Raw genomic sequence first — 22812 nt, 5'->3', positions numbered from 1 at the left:
TGTCCTTTCAGCTTTGAAGATGGACTCAGACAAGCAGGGCAGCGATAAAAGCGGTTCCATGAGCCCGGACAGCATTGGATCAGAAAAACGCCCAGAGGAGTTTTATGAGCCCCAGATCCAAGGGTTCTTTGCTGGTGAGCGAGTTGTACCAGAGAGCCCTACCATGGATATGCCATCCTTTATACCTCCGAATGTCCAAAACCAAGCCAAAGAATCTGCCAGATCCCTTACACTTCAGCCAACATATGGTGAACCAATTACAGTGTCGGAGAAACAGCCATCAGTGGAGGTGGTAGAGATCAGCAGCATCGGTACTCCTTCTGATTTCTCTACAATAGGAGACAAAGTTCAAGGAGCAGACCCAACAAGAGATGCAAGAGACAGATCTGGCATGTCAGCATATTTTGAAACATCAGCAATGGAGGTTGATGAGGCCCTACAAAGTAAGGGTGAGGGTTATTATGAACTGAGCAGAGCTGGTGAAGAGAAGGATAAAGCTGATTCCAAGCCTCAGGACATTAGCTACCACACACTAGCTGAAGCCCAGGATAAACCTGAAACTAAAACAAGTACAGCAGAAGACAGTAGAGCGTTCACAGTTCCTGATAGGAGCAGTGACTGCAGGCTTTCCCCGGGTAAACTGGCCTTAGAGCAGAGGAGTTACTCGTTGAACATCACCATTGGAACATTGGATCAAAGTGGCCAAGGCAGACCTAGAAACTTCTCCCCACTAGCTACAGATATCATGTCCTACACTAGTGGGAGTCTAGACGAGTCAGCAGACTACCTTCCAGTCACTACACCATCTGTGGATAAGCCTCCATCCTTCCCACCCTTAATCCTGGAGACCGCAGCTTCTATCACATCAGATTCATCATCTCCTCCAAGGGCCACAGAACCAGTTTCAAAACCAAGCCCTGAACCGGATTCGCCAGAATCACCACAGCCTCTTAAGGGCGCCTATAAAAATGGCACTGTGATGGCACAAGACTTGCCTGAAATGCTGGACCTTGCTGGGACACGTTCCAGACTAGCATCAGAAAATACTGACCCAGAAATCATACGGAGAAAGTCAATTCAAGCTGATGTTCTTGCCTTCACTGATGACCCACTGGCTAGCCTAGTTTCAGGGGAACATAGTCCTGGGGCCAGAAAGAGTGATAGCCAGCTGGAAGAGATGGGCTACTGTGTCTTCAGTGAATATTCAGGGCCCATGCCATCCCCTGCAGATGTGTTCAGCCCTACAGACACTGCTGGACAAGTCTTCACCCACTCTGTCCTGGAAGAGAAAGTGGCTGAGCAGGCTAGGAAATTAGCAGTCAGAGACACATCCATGGAGGACAAAAGCCAGCCATCAGGAGACGCTAACCTCACCGAAGAGAAAGACCACACGCAAGTAGAGAGGAAAGATTCTGCTGAAGAAAAGACCACAGAGGTGGTTGATGATCAGCTGAATAAAATTGTAAGTGAGACACCAACTGCTCAGTCATGTGATCCCTTTATAACTCCAACAGTAACTGTGACTCTAGAAGGCGGGAGGTCATTGAGTGAGACTGAAAGACAAGCCAGTGGTGAGGGCTCAGCATCGGAAACTGAAATTGCTGATTACGAGAGGCAGATCCGCAAATTGGAGATGGAGGACAGGCCTCTCAGTTTGGAGGAGGAAAGAGAACTCCAGGAGCTTCGAGAGAAGGTGAAGCTGGTCCACCAGGAGGCTTATGAGGAAGTGGATGCTGAAGATGTGTATCAACTGACTGGTGTGGCCAAGGACAGAATCGCCAGGCCTGTAAAAACATCCCCTGCTTCTTCTGTGGAGAGCAACATCGATGATGACAAGCTGCTCTCTCCAGTTCTCTCACCTTCCAAGCTTAAACAAAGAGAAGTTTATGGTTCCCCGAAAAGAACTCCTTCACCAGTGTTAGGAATAAACAAAGAGGAGAAAGAGGCATCAGAAAGAAAAATGATTGAAGAGAAAGAAGCAGCTGAGAAGAAAATGAAAGAAGAGGCAGAGAGGAAAATCAAGGAGGAAGCAGAAAAGAAAGAAAAGGAAATTAAAGAAAAAGAAGAAATTGAAGCAAGAAAGAAAGAAGAAGAAGAGAGGATGCTGAGGGAAGAAACAGAAAAGAAGGAGAGAGAAGAGAAAGAGAGAGTGGAGAGGGAGAGGAAAGAAAGAGAAGAAAGGGAAAAGTTGGAGCAAGAAGAGAGAGAAAGGAAGGAAAGAGAGGAAAAAGAAAGGATTGAAAAAGAACTAAAAGAGAAGGAGGAGAAAGAAAAGATAGAGAAAGAACTAAAAGAGAAGGAGGAGAAAGAAAAGTTAGAGAGAGAACTAAAAGAGAAGGAGGAGAAAGAAAAATTAGAGAAGGAACTAAAAGAGAAGGAGGAGAAAGACAAGTTAGAGAAGGAACTAAAAGAGAAGGAGGAGAAAGAAAAGATAGAGAAGGAACTAAAAGAGAAGGAGGAGAAAGAAAAGATAGAGAAGGAACTAAAAGAGAAGGAGGAGAAAGAAAAGACAGAGAAGGAACTTAAAGAGAAGGAGGAGAAAGAAAAGAGAGAGAAGGAACTTAAAGAGAAGGAAGCAGGCAAGCCTGATGGAACAGCAGGACAACTAGAGGAAAAGGCAACCATCCAGCCCTTGCAGAAAGAAGCTGTGCAACTTATGGAAGCTAAGGAGGCACAAGAGGGAGGTGAGGAAGACATGCTAGAGAAAGCAGGAGCAGGGGCAGCAGCTGAAAAGGAGATCCTGGAGACTCGTGCTGCCATCGAATCAGTGGTGACAGTTGAAGATGATTTCATCACTGTGGTTCAGACCATTGATGAAGCGGAGGAGCCGGGACACAGTGTTCGTTTCTCTGCTCCACCTGAGGCAGAGGCCCTTAGTGTCACTGGCCAGAAAGAGGAAGAAGAGGAAGAGGAGGAATCAGTGGAGTTTGCGCAAGAAGCAGACATAGAAGCTGCCAGTCTAGAAGAAGTGGGTGATGTTCCCGAGACCCCTGCCTCCCCTGAGAAGGAGGTTCAAACCATAGAAACAGAAGCACCGACGGAAAGCTACGATAGAGATGAAACCACAATGGATGACTCCATCTTGGACAGCTCCTGGGTTGACACACAAGGTGAGATCTCTTAGATGCTTTGTTTCTTTGTATTGTCATTTTTGTTTCCCTCTTCATCCTTGTTCTGCTTCAGAAAACTAATTTAATACCATCTCACGTTTTTGTCCTCTTTTGCCACGCTGCAGATGATGATAAGAGTGTGCTAACAGAGCAGATTGAGCCTTTGCCCAAGATGTCCAGCCCATTCAAAAAGCCTGGTGTAGTCCAGATCAAGCAGACCCAACAGAAGAAGACAGAAAAACTGGAAAAGCCAGTCAAACCAAAGGCCAAGGGAGGGCGGCCAAAAGGCCGAATCTCCACACCAGAACGCAAACCTGTCCGCAAAGAGCCTGTCTACATCCCAAGGGAGGAAGTCAGGAAGAAAAAAGGTTCTCAATCCTCTGTTTTACTTTCGATCTCTACTTTCAACTCTATATTCTTACTTCAAGAGGGGGGTTATTTATAATTTGAATGTGCTCTGGGCGAATCATTTTCTGACTTGCTGCAGGGTGTCAATCGACTCCTTAGAATCTGCCACCTGTGATGTAGTTCAGATGAAAATGCCTGTTTTCAATTCAAAATGAACACGCTAGCTCCGTATTAACCTTAAAAACCCTCCATTTACAACTCATGGTAAACTCAATAACAAGCAAATACATTATTACAGGAATATGGGACTAATAGTTATTTAAATTTAACTATAATACAGTTATTAAAATTAATTTGATTTGGGGACAATGACATGGCTGGTTAGCTAGCTTGTTGTGTTTTTAAAGACATTGTCAAATTACATATTCTTTATATTAAACTTAATCTTGCTAGCATACTGTTAGCTTTCTGGCTAAAAGCTGAGCAGAGGCACTCAATGAGCTGCACGTGGACTAGAAATACCTCCCACTGCCAAGTTGTATCTAGGATTGACCAACGTTTCAGGTGATAGTCAAACTCTCTGGCGTTACCAAGGAAACAGAGTTACGCCTGTTTTGAAATGTATTTGATTGGCTAATGCATGGAAACATAATGTTATGGACATTTTTTTTTCTTAAGCAAGTGACGATGCCTTAAACAGGATGATGCCCTACGAGGTGTCCATAATCAGTAATTTCATTGCCCCCACATCGTCCATAAATTCCTTATAATGGACATCCTTCTGGCATTATCCCTTATATATTGCTAATCAAACAATACTGTATGTCTTAATTTTGCTCAAAAACTGTTGCCATAGAATGAATATTGTTTTACACTTTCCTTCTTTGTCTTATCCGTTGAGTAAAGACATTTAAACAATCAACATCATGTGACTAAGGGGGGCTATTTGTTGTTGTAAATACACTAAAAACACAGAGACTTGTGCTGTATTGATTACCTATACAACTGTTTTTGTCAAAAAGTCTAGATAACTGACTGCCACATTGATTGATTGATTGATGAGCTTTTTTTTTAGTATTACTCTACAAAAACAACAGCTTAAGAGGGTTTATGAGGAATTGATATACTGCAGATTTTCGTATTTTAACATGGTTCAGAGTCTGAGCTCTTCATGTGTCTGCTTTTGTCGTGACTCTGTTTTCTCTGATAATGTAGCTGTGATAAGGAAGACTGAGCTTTCCAAAAAAATGGAGACTCAGACTCTATCCCCATCCAAGAGGAGCATGATGAAACCAGCTGTCCGCCAGACCCGACCCACCCAGCACCACTCCTGTCCAAGGAGGAGAACCACAGGTGACACATTGCTACAAGTGGGGCTCTATGCAGGAAAGACCCCACAACACTTGTTCCCACCCATCTTACCTCCACGCTCAACTTCACTTTGGTTTTGGCGTCTATTTTGTTTTATGTTTTCAGTTATTTGCATATGTCATGTGTGTGTTTGTTTTTGATCACAATAAAAACTGGCTACCAAACATTCATTCATTATTCTGCTTTATTTGTTTTTTTGAATATTTTCTTGTTTTTCTTCTTTTTTTTCAAACGCAATTTTACACCAAGATTACAGCATTGTGTCTTTGATGACCTTTAGTTTAGAGTTTATTTGATATCAGGAATCACACAACACTTTTCAGGTACTTCTAAATCACTATAGCGAGGTAAGCAAAAACATTTTCAGCTGCTGTTGAAGACCAGCTCCAGTTATGTTTTAAGACATAAAATGCTCTGCTTGAAAAAAGTAAAAAAATTGTGTATTGTGAATCTGCATAGTCCCCGCCCCCTATGTAAATTTCCAACCAATCCCTCTGTCGTGAAAACAAAACACGTCTCTGCCATCGTTTAGTGGCAACTTGTTGAAACTTAGCTAGCTTGAAATGTAGTAATTAGTTGTAGTAACGTTAACGTTAGTAGTCAGTAGTGAGTTTGCAAAAATTACGACGATTGTTACAGCTGGCTCGCGCATCGCCAAATTGGTTGCCATAGGTTGCACATAATGATATACATAGCGTCACCCCATCAATTAATGGAATTCACCCCTTAGGTTTATGATGTCTGTTCAGCCTGTCCAGCAGATGGATATGTCTTGCACATGAAAAACACCGCGTGGAGATGTTTACATGGTTAAACATTTGATTTTCACAGGAGGGAAAAGGGAGTTTAGGAACTCTTATGCTTTAATGTATCATTCCTTCTGTTACCATTTCCAGCCAACTGTTTTCCTGGTTTTGTTGAAGTTTTGGTTCTCTGATGCTTTGTCACATTTGTTGACTCATACTTTATTTCTGTATTCCAAATAATAACACATTTATAATGTTGCTGGTTATGTGATAATAATTGTATTGGTGTAAAAAAAAACCTATAAATGTTCCTGACCTCTCTGGTCTTTAAATGAATTACATATCCATCAAAGCTTTTTTTTATGGTTGCCAGGCAACTAGAAATCCATGGTTTTGTTCTATAGACCTGATACTATAAACAGTCTGTAAAGCTGCTCTGTCCCAGAGGCAGTTTGCACTCCATTTTCCCCTGACGGGCTGAGTTCTGTGTCACTGATGATGAAAGCTCAGTACACTGCTGCATTGCCCCAATTAGATTATTTCCAGGGTTGACTTACATAATACAAAATCCCCCATTCTGTGTGATATCTTGCCAGATCTTTACAGAACAGAACTCTCAAGGGGCAGCAAGCCTCTCCCAAAGAATATTTGATTTGTCATATGGCTTACCATGCCAGGTTTGGGAGTTCAAAGTTGTGTCTTTGTATTTCTGTAGGTCATTTAAAAGGCTCTCTCTCTCTTGTTCCCCTTCAATGTATGAAGGTTAAAAACTCTATTCTGTCTTTGTCTTCTAACACTTCTGTAATTCCTTCTCTGTCTTTCTTTCAGAGATGATGCCAGACGGTCGTCAGCCTCTTAGTGTCGCCAGACAGTCTCGTGACAGAGCATCGGTCAGTATACTCCACTCCAGCACAACAATGCCATGACCTCTGGCACACACAGAAAACTACTCAGAGAACAACAATAGTAAAGCTTTACTGGCAAAAAGCCTGGATCACAGAGTAATATAGCAAGAAAATCAATCAGGACAAGTTTTGCAGGTTTGTAACATCACTTTTTTAGAGAGTGATTGCTCAGTCTCCACAAAACTTTGTATTCTTTTTATTCATTTAGTCTTGATAACATAAAGACAAACCATAACCTCTTTCTACTGAACTGATGCCTAAGTTGTGTTATGCATATTGTAGTGCAAACATTGAAACAATAACAACCACATAGATTAGGCACTAGAATTGAGACTTATTAAAAACCTATCACATATTTTCTCTTGTGATTTCCAGAGCAACCTTACCGTGTCCCACCTGTCTATCTATGCCCTAATCCCAGTAAGAAAACAGTGCATTGCATTGCAAGGACCACTATAAGTTTTCCTTCATATTTCATGACAAAAAAAGCTAGTTGCTTTTGCCTCTACAAAATGTTTCCTTTTGTTTCCTCGTTTAATGGATTTTTGCACAAGCAGATAAGACAGATCCATTTAGAGTTTTTTTCTTTGAGTGGGTGTTGAATCACCCAGTGACATTTCTCCAGCGACTGTGGTCGTGACTCCGTTTTACTCCTCCGCCATGGTAATGACAATTACCGTGTCTAAAATAACACAGTTTCTACATTTCTTAAATGTCATGTCATTACAGAATACTGTAATTGTATTCACTTTCTTTGAGCCAACATTCTGATTTAAATGTACTATTTACAGTCTTTAAGTACATTTGTTACCATGGCTTGCAGTGTGCTATGACATCTTGCATGAGCACATTCTTCTCATTCTTTATTATTTTGCATCTTGATGTCATACATTTTAAATTTCTTCCCACATGTTCACAACGAATGTTCGTAATTAGTGCTAAAAAGCTATCTCTGATGCTAATATGTCATTTCTCATCCCCAGAAATCACTCATCTTGTCCATTATGTATTGCGCTCTGTCATTTACACCACTCTTTTGTCACCCTGTGTCCTCTACTTTGGTGCCATGCTTATCATCAATGGGGCCTCATCATTTTACCACCTCAGTGCCATTCCTATTGTTTGCCAGTAACAAAGATCCCCACCTCCATATTCAGACTGACTGCCCCATTAGATAGACTTCGCCCATCCTCAGCAGAGCCTGTAAGCTTCCCAGTATCACCACGATTCATTGCCAAGGTAAGTGAGTGGTAGAACAGCACTGTGACTGCAAGAGCTCTGGAAAGAAAATAAAACCATCAACATATATTTTCAATTCATCTTTATCACCTAATTCAGTTTTATCACCTTTCATCATCTGTTTTCTGTCTGTCTTTCCTCTCATCCCAGTCTTATGACATGATTCCTGAGGAACGTTTTGTACACAGAAGGTCAAAGGTCAGATTTACTGTAATGTCATAATGTCCTGGAAAAACGAAACTTTTTTGTGAACACAAAAACTGAGGAACACATAAAGCAATATCTTCAATTTTGGTTAAAAAAATAAAAATAAAAAAGTCGATCAAAATCAAGGAACTAAACTTAACAGATTTTAGGTCAATGTCACTGTGACCTGATGGCCGTCCTTTTCTTTGTTAAGGTGATATCTCCGTTATCCCCGATGGGATTTTTATCATAAGCTGAGAAACAGGGGGGTTGTATTTCCCTCCTTTAAATAGTTATAGTGCAACCTCTCCTGTTGTGACGGCAGCTTTGTGTTTTTACACTGAACCAATAAACGCGGTCATATTTCAGCCTCAGTGTGTGATTACACACAGGGTGCTGGGGACACTCACGAATACCATTCAGTTCTGTTGGCTTACCCATTTACACATAAGTCAATTTGGCTCTGTTACTACCTCAGCTGCTGGCTTAAAGGCTGATCAACTTCGATCCCCCCATTCAGCCTCCAAACCTTTTATACCGAACGACAAGGCAGAGTTACAGTCCTTGAACAGGTTGCATGAAAGGGGCTAACATTATTCTGTGGGAAACACCTAATGAAAACTGCAACTTGTCGGGTTGGCTGATGCGTACTGTGTGAGGGTTAATGTAATATAAATAAATCACAGCCTCACTGGCCTAAAGATCTGCTTCTGATTTCTGGTGTTTGTTTTCAAACAGGACGGTGGTTCATGGAGCCCTGACAAGCGATCCTCATTGCCAAGGCATGCCTCCATTCTGAGTCGCCGTGGATACCATGAACACGAGGAGAGTTCCACCTCCATCACAAGCTCCGGCTCAACAGCTCCTCGTAGACCAACATGTAGGCTGACGCTCAACAAGTCCTTTACTAATTACTTTGCTAAGTATTTTATTGCTATTAGACCATGTTAAAGCAGCATCAAGCTCCATCAGCCTCCTGTATAAGCCAGGACAACTTCATTCACTATGAAAGAACATGTACCAATGAAGATAAGTCCTACCCAGCATCCGTGCAGCAAGCTCCTATCACTCAATTGGTGCAGGGCAGCAATGGCAATGACAGAGCAGAGGGAGAGACTGGAAATCTTGCAGCTTAAATAGACCACCAAATTGGGAGGAAGTGTTTTTTAAGTGACTGTGGAGAGTGACGCTTGTCAAGTGTGAAATCAGTGCAGCTCGAGTTGCCTGCCTGAACTAGCTCTCAGGCGTCACCCCATTTTATCCAAATGTATCTAAAAAATTTTAAGGGGGTTGATCCATCACTGTATGTCAGATTTTGAAGTTTTCTCAACAAGTTGCCCTTAGGACTGATACAGACTTTCTGTCTTGTAACTGTATGTTTTTGCTATTCTGTTTGAAACCTCGTAAGCACAAATCTAGGTGAATGCAGTTGGGATCTGACATATGAGAACTCCTTGTTCTCTTTCGTCTTTCGTTGTTCCCCATCATCATTTCCTTTTCTAATTCTTAAGCTTTTCCTCTTTTGTCTCCTGTAGCGTTTCGCACAGAGATGAGGGCAGAGCATAGGACAGGACGAGCCCCTAGTATGACAGGTAGATGGGATTCTAAATACTTCTAAAATGATTCATTGTACTGTTTTGCTGTATTGGATTAGGTTCTCTTTAGTAATTAGAAACTTAGGGGGGAATTCACTAAGAATGAATTGCAGCCGCTGATTGCACCATAAATTGCACATTATTTTCCTCGACTATCTTTTCCGTCTCAAGGTCCAATTCACAAAGCAAATTGCACTGATGATATTCAAGCGCAAACACGCCCATAAAGTTTCACAGATCGGTGCAGTTTACTCTTGTTTCGTGTCTGATTGTGTAGAGAAGCTGTCTGCACCTCCACTCTGCTGTGCGGGGCTGAGCTCCCACTGACAGATCTCAACTCCATCCACAGATCAATGATGAGCAGGGAGAGGAGGGGGCAGCTCTTTTCAAAATTTGTTGTAAAGTCCAGACTCGACAGGTACTAGTTTAACTGTAACGCAGATTTATTTTTTAAATAAAAATAAATAATTTTTAAAATTTTTCCATTTCCACACGTGGACAAATTGTGTCCGTATGCCGGGGTTGAGCCTCACACAGCTCCGGACTGATTGGTCTCCCGATTATTATAATAATGACAATATATTATTATCAGATTGTTTTTACAGACAAATACTTTCTTTGACCTCACAAAAGGTGGGATTGTCATCATGATTACGGGGAACTCAGAGCTTGACAGCCCTTCTAATACTGCACTGCAGTTACCACCAGCTCTCTGCAAACGGTAATCTTATCTAGTCTCTAACTGCGTGGTGCTGTTAGTGCTGGTGTTTGTGAATTAGGTCCTTTTGCCACGAGGCTCATTTACATAGAAAAGGGACCATATTTGCCCCCAATGTCTGCATAATGACTCATTTAAATACGCACAAACAACACCGGAGCACAGAGACGCTGTTTGGAGTCTTTTTGTGTCATTTGCACAGGTTTAGCGGGTGCAAAAGCCACACAATCCTTTAGTGAATTCCCCCCTCAGTGTATATGGATAAGATATTTTAAACTTTAACTAAAACAGCTTATGGTATAAAAGCAACTTTAAAAGCCTGAAATCCCTGAAGAAATCATTAAATCTTTCATGATCAATGACTGCATCTCTGACGACTCTATAATCCAGTGTTTTGTCACCTTTAGATCAAACCTTCACCCTTATTTCCCTCTCCACCAGTTACAGAATCAGTGCGTTCTCGTTCCGCTCGCAGTGGCCACTCCACTCCCCGCACTCCCGGCTCTACAGCCATCACCCCTGGATCCCCTCCCAGCTACTCGTCATCCTCAAGGACCCCCGGGACCCCACGCTCCCTCAGCTTGATGTCCCAGGAGAGAAAGGTGGCAGTGGTCCGCACCCCACCCAAGTCACCTGCAACGACGCCCAAGCAGCTCCGCATCATCAACCAGCCACTGCCCGACTTCAAGAACATCAAGTCAAAGATCGGCTCCACAGAGAATATCAAGTACCAGCCCAAAGGAGGACAGGTGATGCTCTTCCCCTTCCCCTTTTGTTTTACCTTTGCAGTGTGTTAGCTTTACAGGTTTAATTTCCTCTATTTTTATCAGAGGGATGAGTATTATCACTGACAAGTTTGTTTTTGTTGTTAAATAAAACAAACAACAACAAAAGAAAGCTATTATCAGTCCCTTCCTTGTCCATATAAATGTAGATATCATCTGCATAAACAATATTGATTATCTCCTACTTAAAGATATCCTCTTTTCTGTCCTTGAACCTTTAAAAAAGGCAAAAGGTCCAGTGACAATAAAGAGAAATGTAGACGATAACAACCTTGTCTATGTATAAAGGTAAAGTCTGTACATTATATACCATCAGTCTGTAGTGAGACCAGGGCTACATTTCCTGCAAAGAATTGTTGTGTAAAATGTATTTTTGTTTAACATCTTCTGGCTTTTCCTCTGCCTTGATATGTTTATTTCCCATAACCCCTCTCTCCTACCGCTCCAGACTAGCTGTCCTTTTTGTATTCTCTTAGCTATCCATGTCCACTAATAGTACTTTAGCTGTCCTGTTGACTCACCATTCTAAAAGCAGGAAGAGTTAGGAAAGATTTTTGTGTCCTGGAAGAAAAATATAATTCTTATATCCCTTTATTGACAGAGAATTCACATAGATTTAAACTGAAACTCTTTTTTCTAATCATTAATTAAATGCCAGTGCAACAGAAATGAACGTTTCTCAGGACCTAAAAAATGTTCTTATGATTTATTACTGTCTACAACTTATCTAATAATCTTTCTGAAGGTGACGTTTTAGCACCTTACAGTTACTATCACTCATGCACCTGTAGAAAACCTTTGCACAGCCCCTCCGTGGCAAGTTAGCTAACACACGACCATGTTCTTCCTGTCATTTGTAAAGCTAGTGCATTGCTCGTTTGAGGCCTGGCCCCTCTGGGTGTGTACCTGATCAGAACTCATGCCCTTTGAAAACAGGCCGGTTACTTTACTGCTTGCTGCTTGCGTTATCAGAGTCATGCGTGTTGGAAGTTGGCCTGTTGCATTACCATTATACATGTTGCTTGCAGTGTTCTGAAGAACTGTTCATCCAACTCCTTGGGTCCTTCACATGTGTGCACTCATTTGGATGAAAGGTTCTTCAGATATGCAATGAGTAAACGCATTAGAGTCAAGTGTGTAGCATAACTTTGTGTTTCATTTTAATGGCACTATTGTATGATATACACTGATATTTATTACTACATATTTTAGTGAGTTTGCTAACCCAATTCTAAACAGTTCATGAATTATTGCAAAGGAGAATTAGGCCTCTTGTGCGTTTTAGCCCACTCTGTGCCCACCCAGGCTGTAAACAGCTTCCCTAGCTGTTTGTGACACAGTAGTTCCTATACCAATGCTGTTTAATTAATTAACTCAGATCAGCCCGCTAACAGTGGTCATGTTTGGATCTTTGAATAGATGACAAGAAAAACATGTAAACTGTTGTAGCCAGCTTCTACAAGCTGTCATATGCTTCGACTCTCTTCTTACTTATTTGTAAGAGGTCTTTGAACTGCCCCTGTAACAACCGTCCCTGCCTTCTCTCCCAATATAAGTTCACTGTATGTGTTTGTGTGTACAGCTGTGTGCACTCACGGGCCATGTGAAATGTTCCTGCTCTCACATCGCTCTGACTCAGTGAATTAATTCCCCTCGTATTCCCACTCTGCTCGCGTTAAGGGACTTTTACAGTGCGTAATTATTGTCCCCGCTCTCTCACAGCAGCATTTGCGTGAGTGGAGTGTGATGCTTTGACTCTGACCTGCGGCTCAGAGGAGGAGAGGACCACCAGGGTACAATTTATGTTGAAATCAGTAAATAGCAAAGCTGTCCGTTACATTACTTTATATATGGCAAATGTCAATCTGTCAGTATCATCTGTAATAGAAGTAGGAGAATAATTTCTCGGCCACAGTGCTGCCTACTATTTGTAATGCATCTTAGAGATTGCTCTGCTGTAAAAGTGCAGTGTAGGCTATATAAAGGTTATTCATTAATTTGTTCTTTTATTAAGCCCATCAACTTTTGAATGCTTACAGTGCAGGTGTCACGTTGCTGCTACTGGTGTTTTCCGGTGTTTTCTGAAGCAGCCCGTAATGACGATGACCGCTCCCTGTGCAGAAAAAGTTCTTCTTCTTCTTGTCTTCAATTATTTTGCTCATATCTATCAAACACTAAAGTCTGCTCAAGCCCAATCCGCTCTCTCCTCTCAACTGAGCGAATCCGCTTCCCCACATTCCTCAGCATGTAGCGGTGGTGTCGACACAGACAGACATTCATCTTTCTCATGCTCGTATTGATTCAAAGCGCAGGCGAGTCCTTCTAATATGTAGAGGAAAAGCGAGTCGCAACTTGATAGTCAAAACTATTTAATAACAATCAGCAATAAAATAAAAAAAGTCAGCTCTAATTAAGCCACTAGTCAGCTCTACAAGGCCCCAAATTTGAATATATAGAAGGTGACGGGACTTTTACATCTCAGTGAGCTTCTAAACTGTGAGCAGTATTTGTCCCTTCAGTTTTCCCTCAGCTCTGTGACATGACGACAGCACTTAGACCAATTAAATCAGCCTTTTAAACTGTGTTTTTTATGCTGCAGGGAATCTGCATAAGCAGGGTGTACACTCTATAGTTTGACAGGTATCATGCTTCAGCACGAGTCTGAAACACACCGTCAGCACTGCTACAGGAAGGACTGTAATGAAAACAGGAGTGTGTCTGTAGTCATCAGCTCTTACAAGCCTCCACTGATGACCTGATTAGGAGTCCAAGCGTTTGGCTGACATCTTTATGACTTGCTTGTGCTGCTCTGTGCATCCAGCCAAAGAATAGGGCGGGATCATGCTCCAAACGCCTGTCTGTCATCTGCAGAGAAATGGAGTTTGTGTGCATTTTTGTGCGTCCAAGCATGCTTGGTCAGTCATTATCAGTTGCAGTGGAGTGGAGGTTTCTTTAGGAAAGACTGGCAGACTTAGTGGAGTCTTAGTGATTCTTTTGGATGATTTAATGTTTAATTTTAATGTATCAAATAGTTCATACACTGTGGGCATTTGTGAGAGGTTGTTTTGGTAGCAAAGGTAGTGCAGTATTAACCTACAAATGCAAAATTGGAAGATATTGATGCTGTGGTCTTGTGGCTGTAGAAGTTGTTGGCCAAATCTTGAGGGAGTTTAAGTTTGGGATTATGTTTGGCTGTGAACATGTCATAGTACTTTTACGTCTGTGAAACAAGGTGTTGCAGGTGGATTTAACCGGGTGTTACACCATGTGTTACAGATACACACTGCTATTGATTAAATAAGTTTGGATTATATTCAGTTTTTGCGATGTGAAAAGCTGCTACTTTTTTCACAGCTTTTTTATCTGCTTTAGAGCCATGAAAACTCCAGAAAGAACAGAAAAAGTTGAAGTCTATTATTATTTCTACAGATATAAATGCAAGACTATTACTTTGTGCTCTATGTTAAATGACAAGAATGTTTGATATTTGACCAGTTTGTAACATCAACTTCAGTGTTGAATTCACATCTTGATCTTGCTGCCTCCCAAGTGCTTAACAGATCAGTAAGTGCAGCTTTAACAATTGTAAAATCAGTAGGTGTCCTTCTCTGTACCCACAGCCCCACAGTTCTTCTGTGTGCTTGTGTAAGTGTAATCCTTGGGTGCCAGTAGGTGTCTGCTATAAGACACAAATGGATGATGGCAGCATTTGTCCAAACACTGGGGTGAATGTCTGGGCAGACTGATTGTCCTCGTTCACCTTGTTCCCTTTGGAAGCAAGCTGGCTGGCAAGTTAAAATTGCATTTTCCTCTTAAGGCAATGGCTTCATGTCGTTTTGAGGAGATGACTCGAGTGGTTTAAAGGCATGCCACATTTATGTTTTATGAGATTCAGAAATAACTGAGGAGAAACACTAGACCCCTAAAAGCTGCGATGTGTGTCTCATGGGCTGATTTAGCAAAAACACTTAAGAGAGGGAAGAAAGGCTGCATTACATCTCAGAATTAGGTAGGTTATGATGGCATGCTGTGCTGCTGTGCTTTGCTCTTTTTCTTCATTCGTAGTAGAACATTTTAAAGTATTGTGTATATACAGTGAAATAAGTATACAAAAGCCACCCATAAGACCATCTTTAAGTTCCTGGCCACACAGCAGGGAAATATGGAGTACTAACCTACCCTGCAGTAACCCCTTATTTCCACGATGTCACAATCAACAAATGCAGTCATATATTAAGCTCACTTTCACTTTTCAGTATTATGTTGGCTTGTGACAGGTCTTTTTCAGCTCAGGGATGGTAGAATCAGTGGACTAGTAACAGTTTCCACATGCCCCCAGTAAACCCCTCTCCTGACCTTAAGTAGTTCCCGGCTGCTCCATGGTCCATATAGTTCCAATTTCCAAGCAGCTGCAGTGACCCTCCCCCCGGCCGATAGCACGCCTCTGCCCAGCCTCTAACCCCCAGCCTCTAACCTGTCCAATGATTGTCCTCATAGAAGCGCAAGGACCAAAACATGCCGTCAGAGGCCAAACACAAGGTCTCTTGGATCTGGAAGTCAGTGCTGCGGCTCATCTCGGTTACTCTGTGTCTTTCAGCAGCACACAGTGTGACCTGGACCAAGGACCTGCTGGTACACCCTTAGCACTCTTAATGCTGGCACCATGTGTCTTAGAGAGCCGAGATACGAGTGTGTTAATGTAATAATTTAAAAGACCGTTACAGTGTTTAATCAATTAGTTAAGAAGACTAGTTTCTATTGATTACATTTGCATTTTAATTGAGGCATTAATAAAGTGAAATAAAACATTAAATGAAATCATTTAATTACCAATTTAAATCCATTAAATGTTCTTCATAAGAAGAGAAGCAGAAACCCACAGAGCAGCAGCAGGGGCTGTTTGGCCAGCTGTTGTAGGAAAGAGTCATTTGTTAGGCACAGCCAGTCAGAGCTCGGGAGGTTAAACTGAACCATTTTTAGGTGCGAAGTAGAAAAAATATTCATCAAATGCAACACGATGACAGACTGATGCATAAGTAAAGAAAGTAAAGGTATGCAGGTCTGTAATTTTGCAGACTTTATGAAAGCTTAATTTAAATAGAAATGTAATAACATATAGAATATCTCTTAAATTGATCAACTGATCAATGTATTTTACTTTAAAGTATAAGATTAAAATTATAAAAGGCCCATACTATGTTTGTATTTCTCCATAGATTCATATTTTAAACAAGAAGCTGGACTTCAGTCACGCTCTAACAAAATGCAGCTCCAAGGATAATCTGAAGCACAGTCCCCGGGAAGGAAATGTATGTATCCTTCTGTCTTGAACTATTGTTTATCGTCTCTCTTGATCCTTTGATGGAGAGGAGGGGTAAAGACCTCATCTAATTTTAGTTTGTCCCACTTGTGTTCCAATCCAATTAAGTGACATGCAAAAGTTGAATGTTGTGCTGTACAGATTGTGATACCCTGCTAGCTGGATGCTCTTGTATCATAGTACCTTAGTTTGTCCCGTTTCTTCTCCTGCAGTTTGATTTTTACCCCTAAACATTGTATGTTATTTACTAGGTTACTTCTGCTCAATATCTCTTCCCTTGAAGCTTGATATCTAACCAACAAGCACATGGGCAATTAAAACTCAGCAACTGGTCCGACAGCTTCTGGTTTTAGCCCCCTTCTTGGTGTGAGAGCTGTGACCTCAAACTAAAAATAACCCAGCTATCTGGTACCAAGGTGGTCTCATGGTTAGAGAGAGCGAGATGACCAGAGCCATATGCTGGTAAATGTCTGTCGTTCTGAAGTATCCTTGAGCAACTCACTCTAAGTCCTACCAGCTCTAACAACAATGGTTGGCCTTCACATCAAAGGGGGCTTAAATGAAAGGAAATATTACCTTTTCAGATCATTGGCTTCTTCCTTAACACTTAAATACATGCGCATGGAAGATTTTTGTCAGATTCATGGTACTTTGTTACCATTGTGCATCAGATTCATAGTAAATTGATGACCTGCCAATGCAACAGTAAATGAATGGTCTTAAATATGTTTGTCTATTTCTGCCTTTTAATGATGAATGTTGTTTTAACATGATTTTAGTCGATCTTGCATTTTCTAAGACAGCCGGGTCTTCATTTGTGCGTACTTATGGTCTGAGGCGGTTTTACATTTGTTCACAGAGTATGAACAAATACCCACAGATTGTGAATGAGGCCCGATATCAAATTAGAGATGAAATTTACAGACAAAAAAAATAACATTTGTTTGATCTCCCTTGTTCCCATATTTTTCCTTCCTGTCAGCAACAGAGATGTATTGCTTCTGGTGGATTATCTTCTGTCATTGTTCGTTCACAGTGCCAGACTATGGACAGCCTAAAGCATTTAAACTATTTTAATTAAGAACAGACTATAAGACATTAGACCTAATTAATTAGCATACAGAAATTAGGAGCATTTCTTAGGAAAATGACAGCTCATGTTTCTGTTGTCTTATTAGCTCAGACTGAGGGCTGTGTTAATGGCTGCATTTTGCTTTATTGGATGTGACTGCTGCCTGAAGTTAAGTCCAGAAGGGCTAACTTTATAAGACTTTCTGTCTGTGGTTCACTCAAGGGGAGACCACAACAGTTAACAATAGTCTTATTGGGAAATGAATGCACCCTCAGTTAAACTATCAACATACTATTTTCCTAATGAACATCCACTCAAAACTGAAGCTTCCTTTACTTGTTTTTCACATGTGAGTCTATTAAACTATATCAATATCACCTACATATATAAGAGGTTAAACTTATGTACTTATTCAATGAGCCCTTTTAAATTCTACTGTATTGTTTTGAGTGTTTGGTACGTCATTTGTATATTCTTATACTGGGTGTTAAATTATTCCAAAGCTTTAAAAGTCTCTCTTTGGTCCACTTTTGTAATCACCTAATGATCTCTCCTCTCCTATTCAGTCCTTCTTCCACAAAATGCATTTAATATGTATGTATGTATATATATGTCTTTCTCCTAATTGTGTAGTTCCCATTGCTTTTCGTGTGCTGCTGGGTACAATGCATTTACTGTTAGTTTTATGTACTGTACCAACTCTGCTGTGTCTGCATCTCACTCCTGCTTTCTCTCCTTGCAGCTCTAGAGAGCCATTTACCATCGCAGCGCTCTCATATTTTATCATCCTTGCGCCCTAAACTAATGGCCTCAAGTGTTCACTTCTTTTACTTTGCATCCTGAGTCTGAACGCAAAAGGTGCAAAACCTTAAAGGAAATTTAGGCCGCTTCTTGAAATATGTTCTTGAGGATCTGTCTTCTTGTGAGACAGTGTGTTGCCAAGATTTCAGGAAGGTTTTGCATTCCTGTCTTGACTTAAAGTCTGTGTAAAAACAAATTAAGCACAGAAATACCTCAAAACTTTCTTCATACTCTGCACCCACGGCAGTTCCAATTCCTCCTTCAGCTGAAACCATTTTTCAATGCAGGCCTACTTCAGTTACCCAAATAAGAATTGAAGGTCATGAAGGGATATACTATTACGATGCCTGTTAGCATAGAGTTGTCATATCCATTGAATGATATTTGTCCAGAGCAACAGGGGAACCACTAGGTCAAACATTACTGCCTACATCACCGTGGAACAAACTCAGATCCCAAGGACAAAATATTGAACCAGTTAGAAGATACAAGCTGTTTAGTATGGTGGCCCATAGAGCTCAAGGTACTGACACCGAGGAGAACTCATTAAAATAGGCAAAACACATTAAGAATACATCTTTATTAATTTAAAGTTTTTTATCATTGTTTTATTGTAACATCCGTCTTGAAACAGATTGTGTTAGTTCTTTATTTAGTTGTGTTTTTTCGATATACACGTGTTGTTAAACAGGTGAACATGTTTTCTTTATTTGCTTGACAGTTGTCTATTTTCATGTGTTTTTTAAGTTGCAGTGAATTGAGCTCTCAGGGCCACCATAGTTTCAGAGAAGTTTACTATGACGTGACTTGACAGAAAGCCCAAATCTTCTCCGACCTCATTCCTCACCTCCGCCCCTGCAGGTTCTCATCCCCAGTGTTAGGCTGGACTATAGCCATGTTCAGTCTAGGTGCGGGTCCTTGGACAGGCGGGGCTACTCGGCAGGAGGTGGAAACGTGAGTCTTGTACTGCAAATCCATTGTCTCAGTGTTCATGTCAGTGTTTATTTTTTACTCTTTTGTTCTGTGTTTTTCATTTTTCTTTTCCAGCTCGCTTTACAGTTTCACAGTTTATTGTTATGTCACTAACTCATTACGGCAGCAGAGCCCTTAACCTCACTGCTCTTCATTGACATGGCATCAGCCAGTAGTGGTTTGTGTGGAACTTTGGTACTAAAGACTGAATAACTCCTCAAACCTTGGTAACATTGAGGATTGTAACACTTTTAAGGTAGAAACTGTCTTTTAGGTTTTGTTTCTAAATTCATTTTACTAAAATATTCACATTCCTTATACTCATGGTTGGATTTGATGCAAAAAATAGTTGTCCTATTGGGACCAATATGTTATAACTAGGGATGCACGATATTGTTTTTTTTGCCGATATCCGATATGCCGATATTTTCCAACCCTTTTTGCAGATTACCGATTTCGATACAGATATATCAGGCACATGTTTTTTTCCAAGGAATTGCAGAGCACATCAAGTCTCCCGGGTAGTGGAATTGAAATCATGCCTACTCTTATTGTAGCATATGCAGAAATACCATAACATGATACAGGCAGTGCGCGCACACACTTTCGCCGAGTTAATGATGTAGCATTACATCAAGCTTTTTGAGGGAATCATCGAGCATTTAGGCAGAATTAAAGCGTTGTTTTATCAGCGGAAAATATCGGCAGGAGAATGACATATCTGTCGATGCCGATATGTCATTTTCAAGCCATTATCTGCAGATACCGATAACGTGCCGATAATATCGTGCATCTCTAATTATAACTTAACGTAAACCGGATAAAAAGGATAAAAATCACACACATATCCACATGTTGCTTGTGTATTTGCATGTTTAGATTTTATTGTTCATTGGTCATCTTGTAGACAATCTAAATGAATAGAAATGTATTTACTACTCACAAAAGTGGTTAGTGTTGATGATTGTGATAACACAGCCATCCTGATCATTTATCCTCGAACTCCATGCCTCAGAATCTCAACATATAAATGTCTCTGGATAACTTGATATTTAACATGAATTCATGTTGAGTGAAAAATTGATCAAAGGTGACCAGCTCACTTCAAATCACATCTGTGCGATTGACAGTATTTGCAGCCTTTAAAAGTAAGTATACGATTGAGTTGAGGCTTACAATCGCAAATTATCCTTACATTAAGTATTTAATTCAATTAAGGAAATGAAGAAAGAGATTTCTTTAAGAAATATTTTAGCAAAAATGGAATGATTTAGATTATCTATGAACTACAAAAGCTATTTTAGATATTTCTTTCATTAGTGTAGAAATGAAAAAAGATTCCCACAGTGCTATTAAATTTAAAAACTGTAGCGGGAGACGAGTCAACCTGCAGCCTTGTGTTCACCAACACGGACACAAACCACTGTCTGTCTTTAAACTCATGCTGCAGACCCCTGCTATTGTCGTGTATGTGTAAAGGACCCCTCATAGATGAGCAGTCTAAGCTGCATACTGTGCATACTCTGGGCTCATGTTATTGTGGTATGTAATATGGCTCACAACCTGACTTGTTCCTCCTCGTCTCACTTTCCCTTTAGTTTTTTATTCACGTTCAGGGTATGTAAGACAGCAGGCAAAAATAAAGTCCAAATCATTGGTTACAAGAGACATATCATCTAAATCTGCGATTTCCCAAAGTGATTGCTGACCAAAGTGATTCATCTCAGGACGTGGTGTATCTCTTCTTGATCATCGTGCTGTGTCTGAAGCTTTATAGCTCCGCTCTGTTTGCTGTCTCATATGTTCACTCCTTTTATATCTCTCCTTGGTTTTCTCTTCAGATTCCCAGGGTGTGTCACATAACTGCATTTCCTTATCTCTCCTCCCCCTGTGGCCACTTTCCACTGCACATTCCTACTTAACTGTATTTCACCTAATCCTCACTGTTGTGCATATTTGACAGGTTATCTGAACGTGCTATATATTTTATCTAAGGACACTGCACATTGCATGTGTTCCATCTTTGATTGGTTGCAGTAACCGATTCTAGGAGTTTTGTAGGACACAAAATGACTGTTATTCAGTCGTCACTGTGTTCTGCTTTTGTGCTTTTGTCTAATTAAAAGCAATTAGACATTGTTGTGTTGTAATGTGAAAAGCTGCAGCCTCTTATTCTCCGCTGATACCCATATCATTTCTTCAAGCAGCAGCCACAGAATAGCACAGATCAGAGATACTGTTTGGATCATCCATGTGAGCATCATTTCAGTTCACTGGGAGTTCATTACCTTAATTTGAACTGGGAGCGCTGACCTGGACATTATCCCTTTTGCTTCTTCCAGGTGCTCATTCAGAACAAGAAGATTGACTTGAGCCATGTGACCTCCAAGTGTGGCTCTCTAGACAACATCCATCATCGGCCAGGTAACAGTTGCTCTGTTCTTCAGGGAGTCACACTGAGGGTGGCAGCTGTGTTCTTAGGGTCAGAGAAGCATGCTTTTGACCAGAGGGTCTCTAACATTGCAGTGTGAGTCTGTATGGAGGATGTCCAGCACTCTTTAGCACTGCGTAGATGAACTTGGGCAAGGTAACTCTCTTTCAGCTGTACAGTTCAGACTGAGGTTGAACCAGGCAGCTCCCAGGCGAACAAAAATCACTGAATACAGTTAGCAGGGCTGAACTGCCTGTTCCAGCTCTCCTTTTTTCTTTAGAAGCAGCGTTTTCTTGGTGAGCAGCACAAAAGAAGAAACTGCTGCCAGAGGCTGCAAGACGTGTGGTGGGCAAAGATCACCTAAATCAAGGGTTTTCAAAGTGTGGCAAAGTGAGCTTCCCCTGAAAGAACATCTTTACTTATCTTTACTTTTAAACAGCCCAACGTTCTCACCCATTCACAATTAAATTGTAGGATACTGCAACCTAAAATGATTTGATAATTAATCCTCCACAATACATCAACTAAACTAAAAATAGACAAAACTGCCAAACTAAATGAAAATCATACATAATAAGACCTATTTGTGCAATCTTTCTTAAGTTAAATCCTTTTGGAACACATCAGAGTCAGTCGGATACCAAACTAAAGTGCGCACTGATGATTTTCATATCACTGTCTCTCCATCATGCCTAAAAAATGTTCATGTATGCTTTCAGCAACAAACTAATTACCGACACTGCTTTCGTATTACGCTCACCTCTGCTTTAGTCTGCAATTTTGTTGCGCATAAGCGGTTGATGTGGGGATGCACTTTAGAAATAAATAAACACAGACCATCCTCCATCTGCAGCCTTGACCGGTACTTTCTTTTGAACATGGTCAATGCGGAAAATCTGCACTCACACCGGTAAGTAGAGGTGAAGGGGATTAGAGCTTTTATAGCCTTTTTTAAGAGTTGTGGGCTCTCAGTCCTCACAGACTGCTTGGTCTCAATATGATGCCGGGTTTTACATGGTCTCATACTGTCATTAGCTTGCACCTCTTTGCAAATTACACACTGTGGCAGTGGAGCATCATCAGGACCAGTCCATGAAAATCCAGACTTGATTAATCATGGCTTTTCCCTAGAACAGTTAAGTCATATCAGTAGCTCGCAGATAGTGTATCCAAAATACGACACATGTTAATACCAGGTGTAACTTGGGCCAAG

The 22812-nt window shown here is 40.9% G+C and overlaps 1 protein-coding gene across 7 annotated transcripts in view; it reads left to right on the top strand.

Annotated features, from left to right (window-relative positions):
• The window catches only part of map2 (microtubule-associated protein 2), a 99415-nt gene that overhangs the window by 73051 nt on the left and 3552 nt on the right, over positions 1-22812 (top strand). For 4 of the 7 annotated variants that reach the window (XM_069662634.1, XM_069662633.1, XM_069662639.1 and 1 more), the window contains 10 exons: positions 12-3110; positions 3236-3478; positions 4674-4811; positions 6404-6465; positions 8644-8785; positions 9441-9497; positions 10660-10967; positions 16220-16312; positions 19058-19150; positions 21511-21592. In XM_069662634.1, the coding sequence (XP_069518735.1) occupies positions 12-3110; positions 3236-3478; positions 4674-4811; positions 6404-6465; positions 8644-8785; positions 9441-9497; positions 10660-10967; positions 16220-16312; positions 19058-19150; positions 21511-21592 (4317 nt within the window). The remainder of the gene's footprint in view (positions 1-11; positions 3111-3235; positions 3479-4673; positions 4812-6403; positions 6466-8643; positions 8786-9440; positions 9498-10659; positions 10968-16219; positions 16313-19057; positions 19151-21510; positions 21593-22812) is intronic. The other 3 variants (XM_069662636.1, XM_069662635.1, XM_069662637.1) reach the window with 3 other exon arrangements.

This window comes from Semicossyphus pulcher, unplaced genomic scaffold, assembly GCF_022749685.1.
Source record: "Semicossyphus pulcher isolate SPU_LCO1_2020_fin unplaced genomic scaffold, fSemPul1.0.p SCAF_15, whole genome shotgun sequence".
Classification (NCBI taxonomy): domain Eukaryota; kingdom Metazoa; phylum Chordata; class Actinopteri; order Labriformes; family Labridae; genus Semicossyphus; species Semicossyphus pulcher.
This window is presented reverse-complemented; position numbering and strand designations above follow the sequence as displayed.